Source organism: Chiloscyllium punctatum, chromosome 17, assembly GCF_047496795.1.
Source record: "Chiloscyllium punctatum isolate Juve2018m chromosome 17, sChiPun1.3, whole genome shotgun sequence".
Taxonomy (NCBI): Eukaryota; Metazoa; Chordata; class Chondrichthyes; order Orectolobiformes; family Hemiscylliidae; genus Chiloscyllium; species Chiloscyllium punctatum.
The window spans coordinates 99,850,146-99,870,751 of NC_092755.1; the positions used below are offsets into that span (position 1 = coordinate 99,850,146).

General features: G+C 43.2%; 1 protein-coding gene across 1 annotated transcript in view; it reads left to right on the top strand.

The window, feature by feature from the left end:
• prodhb (proline dehydrogenase (oxidase) 1b) overlaps positions 1–20,342 on the top strand; it is a 55,520-nt gene extending 35,178 nt beyond the window's left edge. The window contains exons 9-14 of the mRNA XM_072588052.1: positions 3,961–4,053; positions 4,357–4,503; positions 5,419–5,594; positions 10,390–10,488; positions 16,259–16,347; positions 17,128–20,342. Of these exons, the coding sequence (XP_072444153.1) occupies positions 3,961–4,053; positions 4,357–4,503; positions 5,419–5,594; positions 10,390–10,488; positions 16,259–16,347; positions 17,128–17,315 (792 nt within the window). The 3' untranslated portion in view covers positions 17,316–20,342. The remainder of the gene's footprint in view (positions 1–3,960; positions 4,054–4,356; positions 4,504–5,418; positions 5,595–10,389; positions 10,489–16,258; positions 16,348–17,127) is intronic.
• Positions 20,343–20,606: the final 264 nt, after the last annotated feature.

The window sequence follows — 20,606 nt, forward strand, 5'->3', positions numbered from 1 at the left end:
AAGTGTATTGCAGTGCAGACCACCTCCGTCATCTGCCAGCAAGCGGAATGAGCCACAGCCCCTCTGCCTGAGGTGCCCATACTGCCTTCTGAATTGCAGGAAAAGACTAATATTTGTCTTCAGTTCCCATCGGTGCTTTGCCTCTTTAGAATCGAGCAGTCGGTTACCTCGCTGCAGCACACCCTTGCAACCACCTTGTAACTAATCATGGATCTGATCTCACCTTCAGAGCTCTGTAGGTTGGATTGAACACGTTGTATAGAATGTCCTGCTTGAGAATTCTCCCCGATGCAATGCCTCCTTTTTGAAGTGAGTGCTTACAGGTGCTGGGGCCGTCACTCTTTTTTATGCCAGAATTTAAAAGGCCACTATCCAAGCAGGACACAGCATAATTTCAAATTTCTAACCTCCTGGCTGTCGTTGTTGGTTTTTGCCCCCTCAAGCCCCTGGAATTGCGAAAGCTCTTGTATTTTGATGAAGCTTTGCCGTTCCAGTTGTTTTTCTTCAGTTGTGTTTTTTAACCAAGCTGCATTGAATGTTTTTGTTCACAAATTCTTTGTTTTTTCCCCATGTTGTTTGCTGGAAGCTTTTGGCATAATCGACAACCATGTCTACCCTTCACATTGCAGAGCAAAGCTCCCTTGCTTCTGTTTCTGCAGCATTCAGATGTTCAGTAAGATGTGAAATCAAGGCACGTATCACAGATTGGCACTGCACAGGAAGGGACTACACAGTCAGTGTGGGCTGCTGGCTCTCCACAGGAGCAATTTAGTTCATCCAGTTCCTGGTCTTCTTTCCAAATGCCACCACTGTCTCCCACCTCTGAACACTGCTCCTTTTTCAGCTAATTTATTCAATTCCTTCTTGAATACCTCTTCCGTAACCTCACTGTCCCCTAGCTCTGTGATGCCTCACAGCCCTGCAAACATGGGTTTCTCCAAATCTGACCTCTTGGCATCCTCCATACGTAATTCAACACCATACCCTGAGTTGGCAGCCTTACCCTCAGTTATTTAGACTGAAATCTTGGGAATTCCTTCCTTCCCTCTTTCTCCTTTTTTAAAGACTGCTTAAAGCATCCCTCATTAATTGTTTGCCTGTCCTAATATCACAATTTTATGCCTCAATGTTCTTTTCCTTACTGGAGCGTTTGAGTGATAGGGAGAAACTGAACACACTGGGCCTTTTTACCCTGGAGCTTCGGGGGCTGAGAGGTGACCGTATAGAGGTTTATAAAATCATGGTGGGGTGGGGGGCATGGATAGCGTGAATAGCGTCTTTTTCCCAGGATAGGGGAGTCCGAAACGAGAGGGCATAGGTTTAAGATGAGAGCAGAAAGATTTTTAAAAAAGGACCTGAGGGGTAAATTTTTCACAGAGGGCGATGCATGTATGGAATGTGCTTCCAGAGGAAGTGACAGAAGCTGGTAGCGTTGCCACGTGTAAAAGGCATCTGGATGGGTATATGAAAAGGAAGGGTTCAGAGAGATCTGGATCAAGTGTTGACAAACAGGAATAGGTAAAAAATTACACAACACCAGGTTATAGTCCAACAGGTTTAATTGGAAGCACACTAGCTTTCGGAGTGATGCTCCTTCATCAGGTGATTGTGGAGGGCTCGATCGTAACACAGAATTTATAGCAAAAATTTACAGTGTGATGTAACTGAAATTATACATTGAAAAATTGATTGTCTGTTAAGCCTTTCATCTGTTAGAATACAGTGATAGTTTCACTTCTTTCATGTGTAAATCACAAAACCCTTTTTTTTAAAGTTGCATTCTCGGGTTAGCTGTTAACAATGGTGTTAGCTAGACAATATGTTGAAGGTGTTGGCCCCCTGTGTTCTCTGTCTATGACCTGATGTTTAGATTGATTCTAATCTAAAAAGTGAGATAATGGAGTTTTACATAAATTCGTGCAGTTTTTGAGCTCCGAGTTCTACATGAATGTATGCAGTTTTTGAGCAAAGTGCAATGTAACTCTGCAAGTACAAATTCACCCCACAAAATATATGTGTGCATGTGGGTCTGTGTGTGTGTGTGTTGCAATGGTGATCACCTGTAATGTGACATGAACCCAAGGTCTCGGTTGAGCCCCTCCCTATGGGTACCAAACTTAGCTATCAGCCTCTGCTCGGCCACTTTCCTCTGCTGCCTGCGACAGGTTACATTGCTGAGTGAGGAGGGATGAACTGGCTCCCCCTGCCTCAGCATCTCCCTTGGTTGGTCACAACAAGATTAATTCTTAAAAAATCCCTTTTCAAATGAATACCTTTTCCCAGCCCAGATTTGCCTTAGAAGGAGCAGAACTTAAGCAGTTTTCTTTCAGTTAAAGGAAGAGTGAGTTTATTAACTACCTCAGTGGTCCAGGAAAGCAGTTCACCACCACCTTCTTAGGGCCAACTAGGGATTAACAATAACTGCTGGCCTTGCCAGAGATGCTCACATCCCATGAATGAATTCCTTAAAAACCAAAAAAAAAGATAAAATGCAACATGCGTCCTCTGGTTAGAAATGAGAGACCGGTCTAAAAAACAAAAAAATAATCCGTTTATAGCTTGACTGTGACAAATGTTGCAACCGTTAAATTGGTTGATTCCAGTAGATTAGATTACTTACAGTGTGGAAACAGGCCCTTCGGCCCAACAAGTCCACACCGACCCTCCGAAGAGCAACGCACCCAGATACATTTCACTACATTTACCCCTTCACCTTACACTACGGCTAGCCAAAGCACCTAACCTAACATCTTTGGACTGTGGGAGGAAACCGGAGCACCCGGAGGAAACCCACGCAGACACAGGGAGAATGTGCAAACTCCACACAGACCATTGCCCAAGCCGGGAATTGAAACCGGGTCTCTGGCGCTGTGAGGCAGCTGTGCTAACCACTGTGCCACCCAAATGATTTTGGGCAGCAATGAATTTGGCCGTTGAGTTTGTTATGAATGCATTGAACAAATCTGGTCCCATATTGAAATCTGGCTTAATAGATATCTGTTTTTTAAAGTGGTGGTCATTTCCTGAAGCACAGGCATATTAGACTGCAAATCTTCTTTAACAATCGAACAAAACATTTATTACACAAAAAGAAAATAAAGTTATACGAACCAAGCAATCTAAATGTAACAACATAGTTCAAAAGATATTTAAACATGCAGCAAAACAAAGTGTCATCCGATCCCCAACACCACCATCACTTCAGTGTTTTCAAATCCAGAGATACTAACCGTCTACATCAAACTTCTTTCCAGATCTGTAATGTGAACTCTAAAGTTGTCTTGTGTGAATGTTCAGAAGCTGAAGGCTAAGACATTTTTAGTCTTTTAATAAAGATTGATTTTTAGCTAAACACTTCTGGTCTGGAAGTTTCATAAGCTAAACTTTTATATTTGAGATAGCTGAACTTTCCCTACATTGACCTATACCCATTTCTGGGAGGGAATCTTCATTAACTTATTACCCCAGTCAGGTATCTCCTAAAACTTTCAATCTCTGGGTTCTTTAAGCTAAAATAAACCTTGATTATTCTAAACCATAAGCAAGCTAATGCTCTTTGATGTTTACTCCTGCTGTCATACATCCTACAGTATCAACATTCTTCTATTCTTCCAAGTGTTTTACTATCAGTCACTTTCTGACACATACCACATTAGATTACTGCTCCAGATCAGAAGGACAGCTGACCTTTTTTAAAAAGCTTGCACAAAAGTAATCAACACCATATTCCACCAGTTTGAAATATATATCCTGTTTCCAGTGGCCATTTTAAAGAAATAATACATGTTACACTTAGAAGTTCAATTTGTCTATAAGGACATATAGACAATTTGTGAGGTAAGGATCTCTTTTCATTACACATGGTTTCAGAAGGTGCTTTCTGAATGTGTATGCCTAGATAGCCATGTCAAGTGAGGGCTCTGACTGTTGGATTAATGGCTGTTTGTGGTTATGTTGCAGACTGGGGAGATTGAACCACTTCTCCTACAGTTCACAGAGGAGGAGGATCTCCAGATGAAAAGGATGCTGCAGAGAATGGATATCCTAGCAAAGGTAGGAGATATTCAAAGGGCATTGGAGTCTGTGACTGAAAGTGAAACTGCCAGCTCATTTGAATTGCAATATGTTAATTCCCGGCCACATTTGTATTAATCCATGTGTTGTTCCTAAAACAAAGGCTTCCATTGGCAGCAAGCCAGTTGTCACTATTTTCTATAAGTTTAAATGCTAGTTTTAGGATGAAACAGCCGAAGGCATAACTTGGCTCTGTAAGTTTGGTTTCATTGTACTGAAGGAAACAGGCAGATGTTGTAACCTCTGTTTCAAAACAATTGTTGACATTCCCGCCCATGGTAGGAAGCCTTGAAGAGAGGGGTCCGCCTCATGGTTGATGCTGAGCAGACCTACTTCCAGCCAGCTATCAGCAGACTGACCCTGGAGATGCAGCGGAAGTTTAACATTGAGAAGCCCGTCATCTTCAACACCTACCAGTGTTACCTGAAGGTAAGGCTGCACTCTGCTCCCCCTGGGATAGGGGGAGTAGTCATCCCTCCTTTGTCTGCTGCTGTCACTGTCATGTGCACAGATTGAAACTTGCTGGATACGGAGGAAAAGCCCATGTATTTTGATGGCTGGCTCCTGAGCAGACTCTCTCCAGGTCCTAACTGTTGGTAGGAGGATGATCACACTGAAGCTTTAACAATGTCACTGAGGGATACCAATGCACATGGAACTGTATCCTTGAGAGAAGAAAGAACTTGCATTGAAATGGGGTGTGACCGTAGGACACCCTGAAGTGCTTTTGAGCCAGTGAAGTATTCTCACTTTGTGGGATATATGACAGCTGATTTCTCACCCAGCCAGATCCCTCAAATGGCAAGTGATATTTTCCCAGTCGCCAGGGTGAACCCTGCTACTCTTGGAATTAATGCTGTTGGATCGTTTATATCCAACTGAAAGAATAACCTGGCCCTTGGTTTAATGTCTCAGTAAAATGCTGATTGTACTACACTGAATTGCCAGCTTCGATTATATACCATAGTCTGAAAATGAACTGGAACCTCCAGCCTTTTAACTCTTGGTTAATTATGGTGCAGACTAAACCCTCCATGAGAGCTGAACCAGAAAGGGCTGTCAGTAGGTCAGGAAGAGGTCAGTTTATGGTTACGCCTTTTTTGCTTTTTTTTTCAACCAGTTACATCAAATCTATGCCCTCTTGATCCTTTTACAAATCCAAATCCACTGGAGTTTGGATAGTCCATAGGCAGAGTAACTATGAGGAGGCTGTATCTGAAAGGCTTATGTCTAACTAAGTCTTGTTTGTAGAGAATTTAACGTCAGTTGATTCTGTTACTGTATTGCTGTCCAAAACCTCACTGACATTCTGCTGGATTGTCTATTGCCTTTCAACCACTCCAGGATGCTTATGATAATGTGTCGATGGATGTAGAACTGTCTCGCCGGGAAAACTGGTACTTTGGGGCAAAATTGGTGAGAGGTGCATATATGGCCCAGGAACGCAAGCGTGCCAGAGAGATTGGATATGAGGATCCCATCAACAAAACCTACGAAGATACAAATGCAATGTATCACAGGTAGGTTCCCATCCTGATACTGTACAAGAGTGGTGAATGATCTGTGCTCACTTTCCCCACACCTGATTCAGCCTCACCCATAACCCATCATTTGGGGTGCTCACTGTGCTTTTTATAGCACTTGCACAACACCTCATTCATGAACATAAGAACTAGGAGCAGGAGTAGACTGTCTGGCCCCTTGAACCTGCTTCACCATTCAATAAGATCATGGCTGATCTTTTCCTGGACTGAGCTCCACTTACCCACCTGCTAACGATCACCCTTAATCCCTTGGCTGTTCAAAAATCTATATATCTTTTGACTTAAAAACCTACAACAAGGTATTCTCAACTCAGTCCTAAATCTGTTCCTCCTTATTTTGAGGCTATGCCCCCTAATTTTAGTTTCACCTGCCAGTGGAAGCAACCTCCCTGCTTCTATCTTATATAAAATTATGAAGGGAATAGATGTTTCTACAAGACCTCCTTCTAAATTCCAATGAGTATAGTCTCAGTTTACCAAATCTCTCCTCCTAAGCCAACCATCTCCATTCCTGAATCGAGCTGGTGAACCTCCTTTGCACATGCTCCAATGCCAGTACATCCTTTCTCAAGTAAGGAGACCAGTACTCTGGCTCTGACCTCACTAGCACCCTGTAGAGTTGCAGTATAAACTTTGACACACAACACTTGATCCCCAACTCTAAATCATCGATGTAAACTGTAAACATACCTGTGTACATGGTTACGTGCTTTGGGTGTGTGCTGGCCCTCTTTCGGCCACGTTCCCACTCTCCCAATGCTACTTCCTGTCTTGCATACTTGTGTGTCGACAATATCTCAGACATCACCCCCTCTTTTGTGTGTGCGTGTGCTGTCTCCCACACCCCAAGCCCTCCACAAGTCCCCCATCGTGCATGCCTGTTTCCCCTCTTCCCTCTGAGGTGTATGTTTTGGTGCACATTAGGGTGATTCCCAGAATTGCCCCAGGTGGTGAGGAAGAACAATTTTATAATTCGTCAAGTCTATGGAGTTCCCTCTTTGATTGCCACGTGAATGTACTGTGGCCTCTTCTAACCAAGGGAGTTAACAGCACTGGGGGTAGGTCTGCCAAACCTACCCCTGGTTTGATTGTGGACTGATCACTTTGTCATTTCATGTTTTTTATATGGAGGTGCTGGTGTTGGACTGGGGTAGGCAGAGTTTTAAAAATCACACAACACCAGGTATAGTCCAATAAGTTTATTTGGAAGTACTAGCTTTTGGAGTGCTGCTCCTTCATCCTGTTGCTAGTACTTCCAAATAAACCTAGTGTTATGTGATTTTTAACTTTTTTTTAAAAGCAAACGTAAACATGCAAATCAATGGCAGTGCTTGTATGGTAACTGTAGTACAAAAGTTACCCAACCTGGGTTGTGGGAACATAAAAACTGACTGAGTAAAAGTTTCTGCAGGTACATGGAGAGTGAAATTAACTATAAGTTACTTATAGTCACAAGCCAGCCTTCCAACCATTGATTCTACGTGTACTTCTCACTGTCCCGCGAAAGCAGCAAACATAATCAAGTCTCCGCCCACCCCAGTTACAACGTCATAGAGATGTACAGCATGGAAATAGACCCTTCGGTCCAACCTGTCCATGCCGACCAGATATCCCAGCCCAATCTGGTCCCACCTCCCAGCACTTGGCCCATATCCCTCCAAACCCTTCCTATTCAAATACCCATCCAAATGCCTCTTAAATGCTGCAATTGTACCAGCCTCCACTACATCCTCTGGCAGCTCATTCCATACACGTACCACCCTCTGCGTGAAAAAGTTGCCCCTTAGGTCTCTTTTATATCTTTCCCATCCCTCCCTAAACCTATGCCCTCTAGTTCTGGACTTCACGACCCCAGGGAAAAGATTTTGTTTATTTATCCTACCCATGCCCTTCATAATTTTGTAAACCTCTATAAGGTCACCCCTCAGTCTCCGACGCTCCAGGGAAAACAGCCCCAGCCTGTTCAGCCTCTCCCTATAGCTCAAATCCTCCAATCCTGGCAACATTCTTCTAAATCTTTTCTGAAACCTTTCAAGCTTCACAACATCCTTCCGATAGGAAGGAGACCAGAATTGCACACAATATTCCAACAGTGGCCTAACCAATATCCTGTACAGCTACAACATGACCTCCCAACTCCTGTACTCAATACTCTGACCAATAAAGGAAAGCATACCAAACGCCGCCTTCACTATCCTATCTACTTGTGACTCCACTTTCGAGGAGCTATGAACCTGCACTCCAAGGTCTCGTTGTTCAGGTACACTCCCTCGGACTTTACCATTAAGTGTAGAAGTCCTGCTAAGATTTGCTTTCCCAAAATACAGCACCTTGCATTTACCTGAATTAAACTCCATCTGCCACTTCTCAGCCCATTGGCCCATCTGGTCCAGACCCTGTTGTAATCTGAGGTAACCCTCTTCACTGTCCACTACACCTCCAATTTGGTGTCATCTACAAACTTACTAACTGTACCTTTTTATGCTCGTATCCAAATCATTTATGTAAATGACAAAAAGTAGAGGACCCAGCACCGATCCTTGTGGCACTCCACTGGTCACAGGCCTCCAGTCTGAAAAACAACCCTCCACCACCACCCTCTGTCATCTACCTTTGAGACAGTTCTGTATCCAAATGGCTAGTTCTCCCTGTTCTGTTGGTCAGAAGATACAAAAGCTTAAACACATGTACCAACAGGTTCAAGGACTTCTTGCTCGCTGTTATCAGATTTTTGAATGGAACTCTCAAATTTTATATTTAATGTAGATCTCGCTCTTTGTGCACCTTTTCTGCAGCTGTAACAATGTATTCCTCGCTCTGTTCTATTACCCTGATGCACTTTGTATGGTATAATCTGCCTGTACTGCACGCAAAACAAAACTTTTCATTGTATCTAGGTAGATGTGCCAATAATAGAAAAACAGGGGAATTTATAATGGAGATCAAAGTGGCTCAAAGATTGTGCAAAGTGGCTGCCCAAGTAAATCCAGACTTTGTTTCTGTGCTCACAAAGGATGACACAAATGACACCAGAAATGTTGGCCAGCACAGGGTTTAGTGAGAGGCAGGAAATTGATGTTGGGGAAGTTGCAATTAAAGGTTGGTAAATATTTCAGGACCTGTGAAACCACATCGTAGAGTACTTGAGGAAATGACCCGAGAAATAAAGGAAGATAATCACCAATGCATCCAAGATTCTATAGTGTGTGGAACTGTTCCTACAGATTAGAGTGTAAGTAATGTAAACTCTCTGTTTGAAAAGGAAAGCAGAGAGAAAACCAGGAATTATAGACCAGTCAACTAAAGTCTGTTGTGGTGGGGGAAGTGTTTAAATCCGCTATAAAAGATCTAATAGCTGAGTATTTAGAAACAGTGGCAGAATCAGAGTCTGCATGGATTTATAACTGAGAAATCGCACTTGACAAATCTACCCAAATAATTTGAGGATTTAACTTGTAGATTTGATGAGGGGGAGCCAGCAGATGTTGTTTCTTTGGACTTTCAGAGAGATTTTGGCAAAGTCCCACAAGAGATGAGTGTGTAAAATTAAGAAGCATGGGATTGTGGGTAGCATATTGAGATGGATTTTAAAAAAAGTCTGGTTGGCAGACCGGGAACGAGGATCAGGAATAAATGGGTCTTTTTCTGAATGGGAGGCAGTGTCTCATGGGGTACCAGAGGGATCACTGCTAGGACTACAACTATTCATGAAAGATTAAGGAACCAGATGTACAGTCTCTGAATATGCAAATGACACAATTGAGTGGGAGGGTGAACTGAGGAGGAAGCAGAGATGCTTCAGTGTGATTTCCACAAGCTGAGTGAGTAGGCAGATGCTGCACAAAATGGACAAATGTGTAAGGTTGGTTATTTTCTCAATCTAAATTGAGGGGGGGGCAATGTGCAAAGACATCTGGGTCTCGCCAGTCACTGAAAGTAAGCACGCAGGTGCAGTGGGCAGCAAGGAAGACAAATGATATGTCTGCCGTTTTAGCAAGAGGATTTGAGTACAGGAGAAGGGGTGTCTTATTGCAACTATTCAGGGCCCTCGTGAGACCACAGCTGGAATATTGTACACCGTTTTGGTCTCCTTATCTGAGGAAGGCTTTTCTTGCTGTAGAGGGAGTACAGCAAAGGTTTGCCAAACTGAATCTCGGGATGGCAGGACTGAAGTATGAAAAGAATTTTTGATCAGTTCAGATGTTGTTCGCTAGAGTTCAGAAGAATGATGGGGAGGAGGGAAATTCTCATATAAAGCTAGAAAATCCTAACAAAACTAGATTGGGAACATTCTTCCTGCATCTACCCTGTGGTGGGTACGTCCAGAACCATGGGTTGCAGTCTAATGATCCGTGGTAAACCATCTATAATTGAAATAAAGAAATATTTATTCACAGGTAAGCCTGGGGAGCTCACTACCTCAAAGCAGTCAATATCAAAACATTGAATGATTTCTTTTTTTTTGGAAGAGTTGGATATAGCACTTGGGACTAAAAGGATCAAAGGTTGTGGGGAGAAAAAGAGTAGCAGGCTTTTTATTTGAATGATCAAAATAAATGATGCAACATGCTCAAAGGGCTGAATGCCTAACTCTGCTAAGGAGAATAATTTCTTCCCTCCTAAGCCCCACCTTACAGTTAAACTGACAGAAGTAAGCAGTTTACGGGTATCCTATATGTCATTATGCTTATCTTCCCTATTATCGTTTTATATGTGATGGGCATGTGCTGGATTCCTGAAGCTTCTGATCTGCTGTTGTTGTGCATTTCAGATGTTTGGATTACATCCTGGATGAAATCAAAGTGAACAAGAAAGCCAATGTAATGGTAGCATCACACAATGAGAGAACAGTCGCCTATACACTGCACAGGTAATGGGGTTCTTCATGGGCCATGCATCTTTTTGAGTAATTCTTGAGTGAGTTTTTTTTTGTTACGTTGTGACTGCTTTTACACACCCTCACAGCTCGAGGCTATGTGCCTGTTTGTTTTGATGTACAGGATGACTTTGATTATCCGAACGACACGGACGGGGGGTATTTTGTTCGGATAATCTAATGTTCAGGTAATCGAATGTTTGGATAACACGGTTTACCCAAGCATCAGGACTTTGAGATCTTGTTCGAATAATCTGAAATTTGGATAACCGAAGTTGTCCTATATTGTGATGCCTCTTCCCTCACCTGCTTTCCAGCTTCCACCAGCCATGGAAGGGTTCTTACTGGTTTCAGAGTTACTCGTGACAGTGTCTAAAATTTAAAAACAAACTTGTCCTTGTTAGGACAGTGTAGGATTTCAAAAGGATGCAGACAAGTTGGTGGAGTGGCTGCACCAATTGCAGACCAGGTTCAATGCAGAGAAATGGGAGCTGATTCATTGCAGAGACAATTTGAGATAAAGGGTCCTCCCTCCAAAGGGGGCGCAAGTATAGAGAGACTGTGTATGTGTGCATAGGTTGCTAATGGTTTTATTGTGTTGGGTTGTAAGCATCTTTGGCTTTATTAGTGGGAATGTTGACTAGAGGAGCAAGGAACTAATGTTGAACTTGTGCAAAACACCAGTTTGATCTTGGGTGGAGTATTGTGTTCGTATTTGGGTGCTACACTTGACAAAGGATGTAAAGGCCATTGGAGAATCTTTCTAGGGTGAGGGGTTTGTTCTGAAGATAAATTGAAGTAAGGAACTGCTTTCCTTGGAGAGAAGACAGAGAGGAGGATCTGATGGAGCTTTTTCAAAATCGGGTGGAAGTACGTAGAACATAGAACATTGCAGCACAGTACAGGCTCTTCGGCCCTCGATGTTACACCGACCTGTCATACCAATCTGAAGCCCATCTAACCTACACTATTCCATGTACGTCCAAATGCTTGTCCAATGACGACTTAAATGTACTTAAAGTTGGCGCATCTACTACCATTGCAGGCAAAGCATTCCATACTCTTACTACTCTGAGTGAAGAAACTACCTCTGACATCTGTCCTATATCTATCACCCCTAAATTTAAAGCTATGCCCCCTCGTGCTCGCCGTTCCCATACTTGGAAAAAGGCTCTCCCTGTCCACCCTTTCTAACCTTCTGATTTATCTTATTAAGTCACCTTCTCTCCAATGAAAACAGCCTCAAGTCCCTTAGCCTTTCCTCGTAAGACCTTCCCTCCATACCAGGCAACATCTTAATAAATCTCCTCTGCACCCTTTCCAAAGCTTCCACATCCTCCTTATAATGTGGAGACCAGAACTGTACACAATACTCCAAGTGCGGCCGCACCAGAGTTTGCTACAACTGTAGCATGACCTCATGGTTCCAGAACTCGATGCCTCTATGAATAACAGCTAAAACACTGTATGCCTTCTTAACAACCCTGTCAACCTGGGTGGCAACTTTCAAGGATTTGTGTACCTGGACACCGAGATCTCTATGCTCATCTATACTACCAAGAATCTTACTAATAGCCCAGTACTTTACATTTCATTAGCCCAGTACTTTACATTCCGGTTACTCCGACCAAAGTGAATCACCTCACGCTTGTCTGCATTAAACTCCATTTGCCACCCCTCAGCCCAGCTCTGCAGCTTATCTATGTCTCTCTGTAACCCACAACATCTTTCGTCACTTTCCACAACTCCACCGACCTTAGTGTCGTCTGCAAATTTACTAACCCACCCTTCTATGCCCTCATCAGGTCATTTATAAAAATGATGAACAGCAGTGGACCCAACACCAACCCTTTTAGTACACCATTAGTAACTAGGTTCCAGGATGAACATTTCCCATCAACCACCACCCTCTGTCTTTGTTCAGCAAGCCAATTATTGATCCAAACTGCTATATCTCCCACAATCCCATTCCTCCGCATTTTGTACAAAAGCCTACTGTGGGGAACCTTATCGAACGCCTTGCTGAAATCCATATACACCACATCAATCGGTTTACTCTCATCAACCTGTTTGGTCACCTTCTCAAAGAACTCAATAAGGTTTGTGAGGCACAACCTACCCTTCACAAAACTGTGCTGACTATCCCTAATCAAATTCATCTTTTCTCGATGATTATAAATCCTATCTCTTATAACCTTTTCCAACACTTTACCAATAACTGAAGTAAGGCTCACTGATCTATAATTACCAGGATTGTCCCTACTCCCCTTCTTGAACAGGGGAACCACATTTGCTATCCTCCAGTCTTCTGGCATTATTCCTGTAGTCAATGACGATTTAAAGATCAATGCCAAAGGCTCGGCAATCTCCTCCCTGACTTCCCAGGGATCCTAGGATAAATCCCATCCGACCCAGGGGACTTATCTATTTTCACACTCTGCAGGATTTCTAATACCTCTTCCTTGTGAACCTCAATCCCACCTAGTCTAGTAGCCTGTATCTCAGTATTCCCCTCAGCAACATTGTCATTTTCTAGAGTGAATACTGTCGAAAAATATTCATTTAGTGCTTCCCTTATCTCCTCTGACTCCACACACAACTTCCCACTACTATCCTTGATTGGCCCTAATCTTACTCTCATCATTCTTTTATTCCTTAAATACCTGTAGAAAGCCTTGGGGTTTACCCTGATCCTATCCGCCAACAACTTCATGTCTCCTCCTGGCTCTTCTGAGCTCTACCTTTAGGTCTTTCCTGGCTACCTTGTAACCCTTAAGTGCCCTAACTGAGCCTTCACATCTCATCCTAACATAAGCCGCCGCCTTCCTCTTGACCAGAGATTCCACTTCCTTCGTAAACCATGGCTCCCACGCTTGACAGCTTCCTCCCTGCCTGACAGGTACATGCTTATCTAAGACACACAGGAGCTTTTCCTTGAATAAGCTCCACATTTCTAATGTGCCTATCCCCTGTAGTTTCCTTCCCCATCCTATGCTTCCTAAATCTTGCCTAATTGCATTTCCCCCAGTTGTAACTCTTGTCCAGTGGTATACATCTATCCCTTTCTATCACTAAAGTAAACATAACAGAACTGTGATTGCTATCACCAAAGTGCTCACCTACTTCCAAGTCTAACACCTGGTAGGGCTCGTTACACAGTATCAAATCTAATGTGGCTTTGCCCCTTGTTGGCCTGTCTAAATACTGTGTCAGGAAGCCCTCCTGCACACACTGGACAAAAACTCACCCATCTATAGTACTCGTACTATAGTGTTCCCAGTCAATATTTGGAAAGTTGAAGTCCCCCATGACAACTACCCTGTCTCTCTCACTCCTATCGAGAATGATCTCTGCTATCCTTTCCTCTACATCTCTGGAACTATTCAGTGCTCTATAGAAAACTCCCAACAGGGTGACCTCTCCTTTCCTGTTTCTAAACTCAGCCCATACTACCTCAGTTGACGAGTCCCCAAACATCCTTTCTGCAACTGTAATACTGTCTTTCTTTCACCAACAATGCCACACCTCCCCTCTTTTACCATCTTCTCTGTTCTTAGTGAAACATCTAAATCCTGGAACCTGCAACCACCATTCCTGTCCCTGCTCTATCCATGTCTCCGAAATGGCCACAACATCGAAGTCCCAGGTACAAACTGCAAGTTCACCCACCTTATTCCGGATGCTCCTGGCGTTGAAATAGACCCTTCAAACCAACTTCTTGCTTGGCGGTGCCATCTTGTGTCCCTGAAACTTGATTTCGGACCTCCCTACTCTCAACCTTTTCTATACTCTAACTACAATTTTGGTTCCCATCCTCCTGCTGGATTAGTTTAAGCCCATCCCAATAGCCTTAGCAAACCCACCCCCCCCAGGATATTGGTACCCCTCTGGTTCAGATGAAGACCATCCTGCTTGTAGAGGTCCCAAACTACCCCAGAAAGAGCCCCAATTATCCAAGAATCCAAAACCCTCCCTCCTGCACCATCCCTGTAGCCACATGTTCAACTCCTCTCTTTCCTATTCCTCGCCTCACTAGCACGTGGCACGGGCAACAAACCAGAGACAACAACTCTGTTCATCCTAGTTCTAAGCTTCCATGCTCTCACTCATAAAAAGATCAAGAAAAGGAGTCCACAGATTTTGATGGAAAGGAAGCAAAACAGAATAAGGAAAACCTTTTGTATGTAGTGAGTTGTTACTGTCTGGAATACATTGTCTGGAGCAGTTTCAATTGAGGCATTCAGAAAGGAATTAGACTGTTACTTGAAAAGCAGTAATGTTCAGGGAGAAGGCAGGAATATAGCACCAGGTGATTTGGAGACTGAATAGCCCCCTTCTATGCTGTAACAAGTGTGCGATTGCTTTGTTTTAAACCACCCTCAGTCCACTTCTAAAATATTGTGAGCCCTTCTGGCTTCCCTCTTACCGGAAGGATGTGAAACTTAAAAGGGTTCTGAAAAGGTTTACAAGCATGCTGCCAGGGTTGGGCGATTTGAGCTGTAGGGAGAGGTTGAATAGGCTCGGATTGTTTTCCCTTGAGTATCAGAGGCTGAGGGGTGACCTTCCAGAGGTTTATAAAATCATGAGGGGCATCGATGGGGTAAATAGACAAGGTCTTTTCCCTGGGGTGGGGGAGTCCAGAACTAGAGGCATAAGTTTAGGGTGAGAGGGGGAAGGATGTGAAAGGGACCTAAGGAGCAACTTTTTCACACAGAGGGTGGTACGTGTATGGAATGAGCTGCCAGAGGAAGTGGTAAAAGGCTTTTGGATGGGTATATGAACAAGAAGGGTTTGGAGGGATATAGGCCAAGTGCTGGCAAATGGGACAAGATTCGGTTAGGGTACCTGGTTGGCATGGATGAGTTGGGTCTGTTTCCCTGCGATACATCTCTCTGACTCTACTTGCCATCCTCTTTCAGTGGTTTTAAGTCTTGGCATAGTCCATCGCATTGGTTTGTGGGAACCCTACAATTTTATTGCACTCAGCAGGGATTTGATTTTCCTCCATCAGAGAGGCGCCCAATACTGGACATGTCCAAACAGCCAGCTGTGGCTTTCCTTCGGGTGTTTTGGCTGAATGTCTCCTGGTTTCCTGATTTGTCGCTCCTCACTGCAAAAATGAAAGCTTCTGAAGAGACCCACTGGGAAATCTGGTTGGGTATTTGCTGACATTTTGGGAGTAGAGGGGGGAGGGAATGATGTTACTTGAGACTCTTTGTCCTGTTGCTGATTCCCATTGTTCCTTTTTGCCCTCATTATGGTTTGGCCATAGCCTTTCTCCTGTTTTTTGCTGGGCCGAGTATTGGTGCACCCCTTCATGAGTTGAGAGAGTGTTGCTTGAAAAGCACAGCAGGTCAGGCAGTTTCTGAGGAGCAGGAAAATCGACATTTCTGGCAAAAGCCCTTCGTCAGGAATTCCTGAAGGGCTCCAGCCCGAAATGTTGATTTTCCTGCTCCTCTGATGCTGCCTGACCTGCTGTGCTTTTCCAGCAACACACACTCTACTCTGATCTCCAGCATCTGCAGACCTCACTGTCTCCTACTTGATTTCACCCCTTCATGTCCCTGACTCTAGTTAATGGAACCCAAAAGCCAAGGCTTTAATGAATAGGGGGTCTCTGTTGAGACTGTAACCCAACTGACTGAAAATTCCAATGGCCCTGCCCTCCTCTGTCGTTGGAGAACCTCTGCTCAAGGTGTGTTGGTTTGAACTTCTATTCGTTAGTTGCTAACTCTCTCTTTTTCTTTCATTCTTTCTTTCGCAGAATGCATGAACTTGGGCTCCATCCATCATCTCGGAAGGTCTACTTTGGCCAATTGCTGGGCATGTCTGATCAGATCAGCTTCCCCCTTGGTATGTGAAGCACAGACACCTGATCCTAAACTAACTGCTGGGTAACAGGCCCTCATATAGTTAACTCAATGTCCAGGCAATCTTTCCTACCAGCAACATGGCTCCATGCTGGCCTTGTTTTGGGGTCTTGCTTTTCATGGAATAGACAGGTATTCTTGTAGGATCCTGTTCCCTATAGGCTTTCCCATTTCTTGGAGTTGTATCCCAGAAATGTCAACTCAATTGAGATTCTAGAATATAATTTATAAAGATTTGAGACACAAACTAAAGTTTATATTCTTTTTACAAAAATTGGGCTTTGGTATCTTTTAAAAAAGTGACTGAGTTTTAGGGCAAAGATTTAAAAGGGACTTAATGGGCAACTTTGTTCAAGCAAAGGATGGCACGTGTATGGAATGAGCTGCCGGAGGCTGAGACAATTACAACATTTTAAAAGGCATCTGCATGGGGACATGAATAGGAAGGGTTTGGAGACAAATGGGACTTAATGTAGGATATCTGATTGGCATGGATGAGTTGGACCAAAGGGTCTGTTTCCATGTTGTACATCTGTATGACTGTACAACTGTCTGAATGTGATCCAACCAGTGGGAGCCTGTGGTGGTGTTAACTGCTGGAGAATTTGAGTGGACCTACTCAGAACACTTCATGCCAAACCCAAATTTTAAAATTAGATGATACCATGGCATCTATAATAATGTAACCTGGACTTGTCTAGTGCCCTGGGAGAGTTTCTCTTTAATATATAAACTTAACCCTTCTTTATTCTGTCTCTGACAGGCCAGGCTGGCTACCCAGTGTACAAATATGTTCCATACGGCCCAGTGGAAGAGGTGTTACCCTACTTGTCCAGGCGTGCACAGGAAAACCGAGGCATGGTGGCAGGAACCCAGCGGGAGCGTGACCTACTGTGGAAAGAGCTGAAACGCAGGATCTTGCAGGGAGACTTGTTCAAAACTGCGTATTAGCTACACGCAAGGCAGGGGGGCCCGACAATCTGGTTTTCAAAGTGCCCACTGAGTAGGAGAGGAGACACGTTCTCTACATTGGCGCACAAAGTGCTGGGGGAGAGGTGTTCTCCTGTGACTTGTTTAAGGCACTCAAAGCTTTGGTAACGAGTGTCTCCCACAAATCAAGCTCAAAGCAAAAGTAATTCTGCTGGTGGTCTTTAGTGACTGACCTCTCTTGGGATCTGGCCCTTTCTCTTAGAGCAGTTGTGCGCTGCAGCCCTTTCCATATATATATACTTTCAACCCATCCAAAGCCTATTGGATACATTAACATTACAATATCTTGCACCATATTATTATAAAGAGTCCTAACCTGCATTAGGGACATTCCCCTTCATAGTTTATGTAACTTTGGTATAGCTGTAGGGAAACTGTATAGAGACTATGCATGTGTTTCTTCTGAACTTCAAAAGTTAGGTCTAGCGAGCAGGAAGCCTCCTATTTCGTGAATCATTTTGGAAAGTATGTAGGGACCCCAAGGGAAGCCCACTACAATACAGTAGTGTGTTAGGCTGCTGTTGTCTCTGATGTTGAAGTTGTCAGTTTCACCTTTGCCCCTTGGGAAGGTGAGATGGTGCCTCATCATCATTTTTGATGGGACGACTACCGTTTTTATGCGGGGTATTGTCTTTTCAGAAAATCATGAAGAGGACAGACATGTCTCCTGTGTGCTTTTGCGACTCACCTCATTTGCTTCGTAATGCAAAAGTCACCTCCAGTTATTTTTTACAGGAAGTTGCAATAGAAAGGATTTATTTTTTTTATTTTAACTTATGCAGGCTCTTCTCCTTCTTAACTTATACAGGCTGGGAGGAGTGTGGGGTGAGTCTGCTATGACATTATTACTCTGCTGTTTGTGCGTGAACACTGGTGACTGTATAAATGGGCATGATCGTGTCTCACTGAACACTTGCGTACCTCTGGCCGAAAGCCTGTTGTGGGGTATATGAAGCTGCATGCTCCACTTGGACTGACCTTGCTAGACTTTGACAGTATCTTCACATGTGAATATATAAAGTTACCACTGTGGTTACAGAGAACTGATGAATGTGACCTCAAACTCAACACTGGAAATGGACTGAATAATCTTAGATTGTAACTTTGCTTCATTTATAATGTGCAAATTAGTTTTTAACTGTTGATTTTTCAGAGTTCCGTGGAAATGTGTTACTGATCTAACCATTAACCTACTGTTTATTGCCTCAAATCGGGGAAACAAACACTCGTGCACAAATAGATGATAACCACTGTCCCCTGAGTGCTATCCTATGTGATGTACACTCTCTACAGCTGCTGGATTAACCTTATTACAAGCATTTTGCAATATTTTAGTCGACCTGCAAAACACTCTTTCAAAGGGAAATGTTGAACTTTGCCACTTAAATGTGTAATGTGGATAGAGATGTCCTGCAGGAGGTGTTTAAATGTGTTTAGTCAGAGATTTTCCAGCTTTCAATGGGTTGTGTGATGTTTTGGTATTAATCCACTGTCACACAGTAACCAATGAGAAAATTATCCACTCCCTTTCTTAGTGCCTATGTCATCAGATACTTCCAAATGCAAAGGTAGAATCTGGCTGAATTATCTCATCGTGCATTGTAAAATGAAATACTGTACTGTATATGCAGGTTAGTAAACCTGCCAAGCCTAAGAATGCCTGTTGGGTTAGCAGATCATTCATAATCCCACCCTCCCACCCCAACAATCCAGTCATCTTCCTCACTGATTATCAGAAAATGACTGTCCTTCACAGTTGAGCTTTCCGTGGTTTTCTAACAAGTAACAGTGACCATTTGGTGTTGGATTAAAGAAGAGTTTAGTTGTAAGCAGCAGAGAGAAGTGAGGTTTAAGTCTGATTACAACAGCAACAGTCCTTAACCATTTTTGATTAAAGGGTCTATCTTTAAATGCATTGGTAATCTCTGACTACATTCTTCCCCAGCCTGCAATCCACAATCCTTCCCCATCGAATCTAAATCAAAATGGGAAACTGTTGCTTGTAAAGAGTTTCTAATTTATTGAAGTAAACAGGTTTTTACTTAGATCCTTAATGAAGATGTCGCCACCTTCCCACAACTTTAGCGCTCCTTCATTTGGGTTGTTCTCCAAAGTCAGCTACAGCCCATCCAATTTGTGCTGCACTCCTCTTTTTTGAAAGTACATAGGGAGCTCAAGGGAGACCCACTGTATTACAGAAGTCTACTGGACTGCTGTTGTCTCTGACGTTGAAGTTGCTGTCAACTTCTCCTTTGCTCTTTGGGAAGGTGAAATGATACCTCATCTTTTTGTTTTTGTTGAGGCAAATGCTTTTTAATGTGGGGTGTTGAGTATTGTCTTCATGATTTTCATGAAAATCGTGAATCGGACTGCACTGTTTGATTTGGAATCGGTAAGCTGCAGTTGTTATTGAGGAGGAAAAATTCACTAATAGTTGTAATCCACAACCCCTGATTTTTTAAAATATGTTTTATGTTTTGGAGGATGGTAAATGCTAATTTTTGAAGCTTAATGAAAGTGCTACATGATGGGAGGAAGGAGAACTTGTGCTATATAAGAGGAGAAGCAAAATGAGCTTAAAAAATGTCAGTACCTGTAGTGAACTGTTTAGGCAAGCAGTGCATTTGCAAGTTCTTGGTCCTTGGTTGACCTGATTAGATCTAGATGTAGATGAAGCTGTTGCGAAGTTACCCTTCCTTTCTCTGAGATGTACCTGAGACTTGGTGTCCTTGGCAGCACCGTGTGACTACATACCAAAGCTGATGATGTAACAGTCAACCCTGCAGTGAGCAAACAGCTGGCAAACTCACTGGGTTATCAGATTACTTACACTAATGGGAGTCATTCAGAAGGATTGGGGGTGGGGCACGATGTGATCTGTGTTTATCTGGTAATCCTAATGCTAAGTGATTTCTTTTTAAAGTTTTACTGACTTATCTAGTTGTGTGTTCCAGCCCGTCTCAGGTTTTCAATAAATCTATTTGTGGATGGATTGGTTCCAAAGTGTGTTTTGTTTTGAATACTTACAGCAGAGTGTCTGCCTGATAAAGCCATCATTGCTTAATTCTCCAAGTGACTGAGCAATGCAAATACACAACCGGTCATTCAGTGTCTGATAAAAGGAACATTTTTGCATGCATTCTCATAGAAGATATGCTGTAGGACTGTAGTCCTGGGATCACTTTCCGATATTAATGGACTGTTAGGGATTTTGATTTTCCATTTACTCCCCACTTCAAAGAACATAGAACT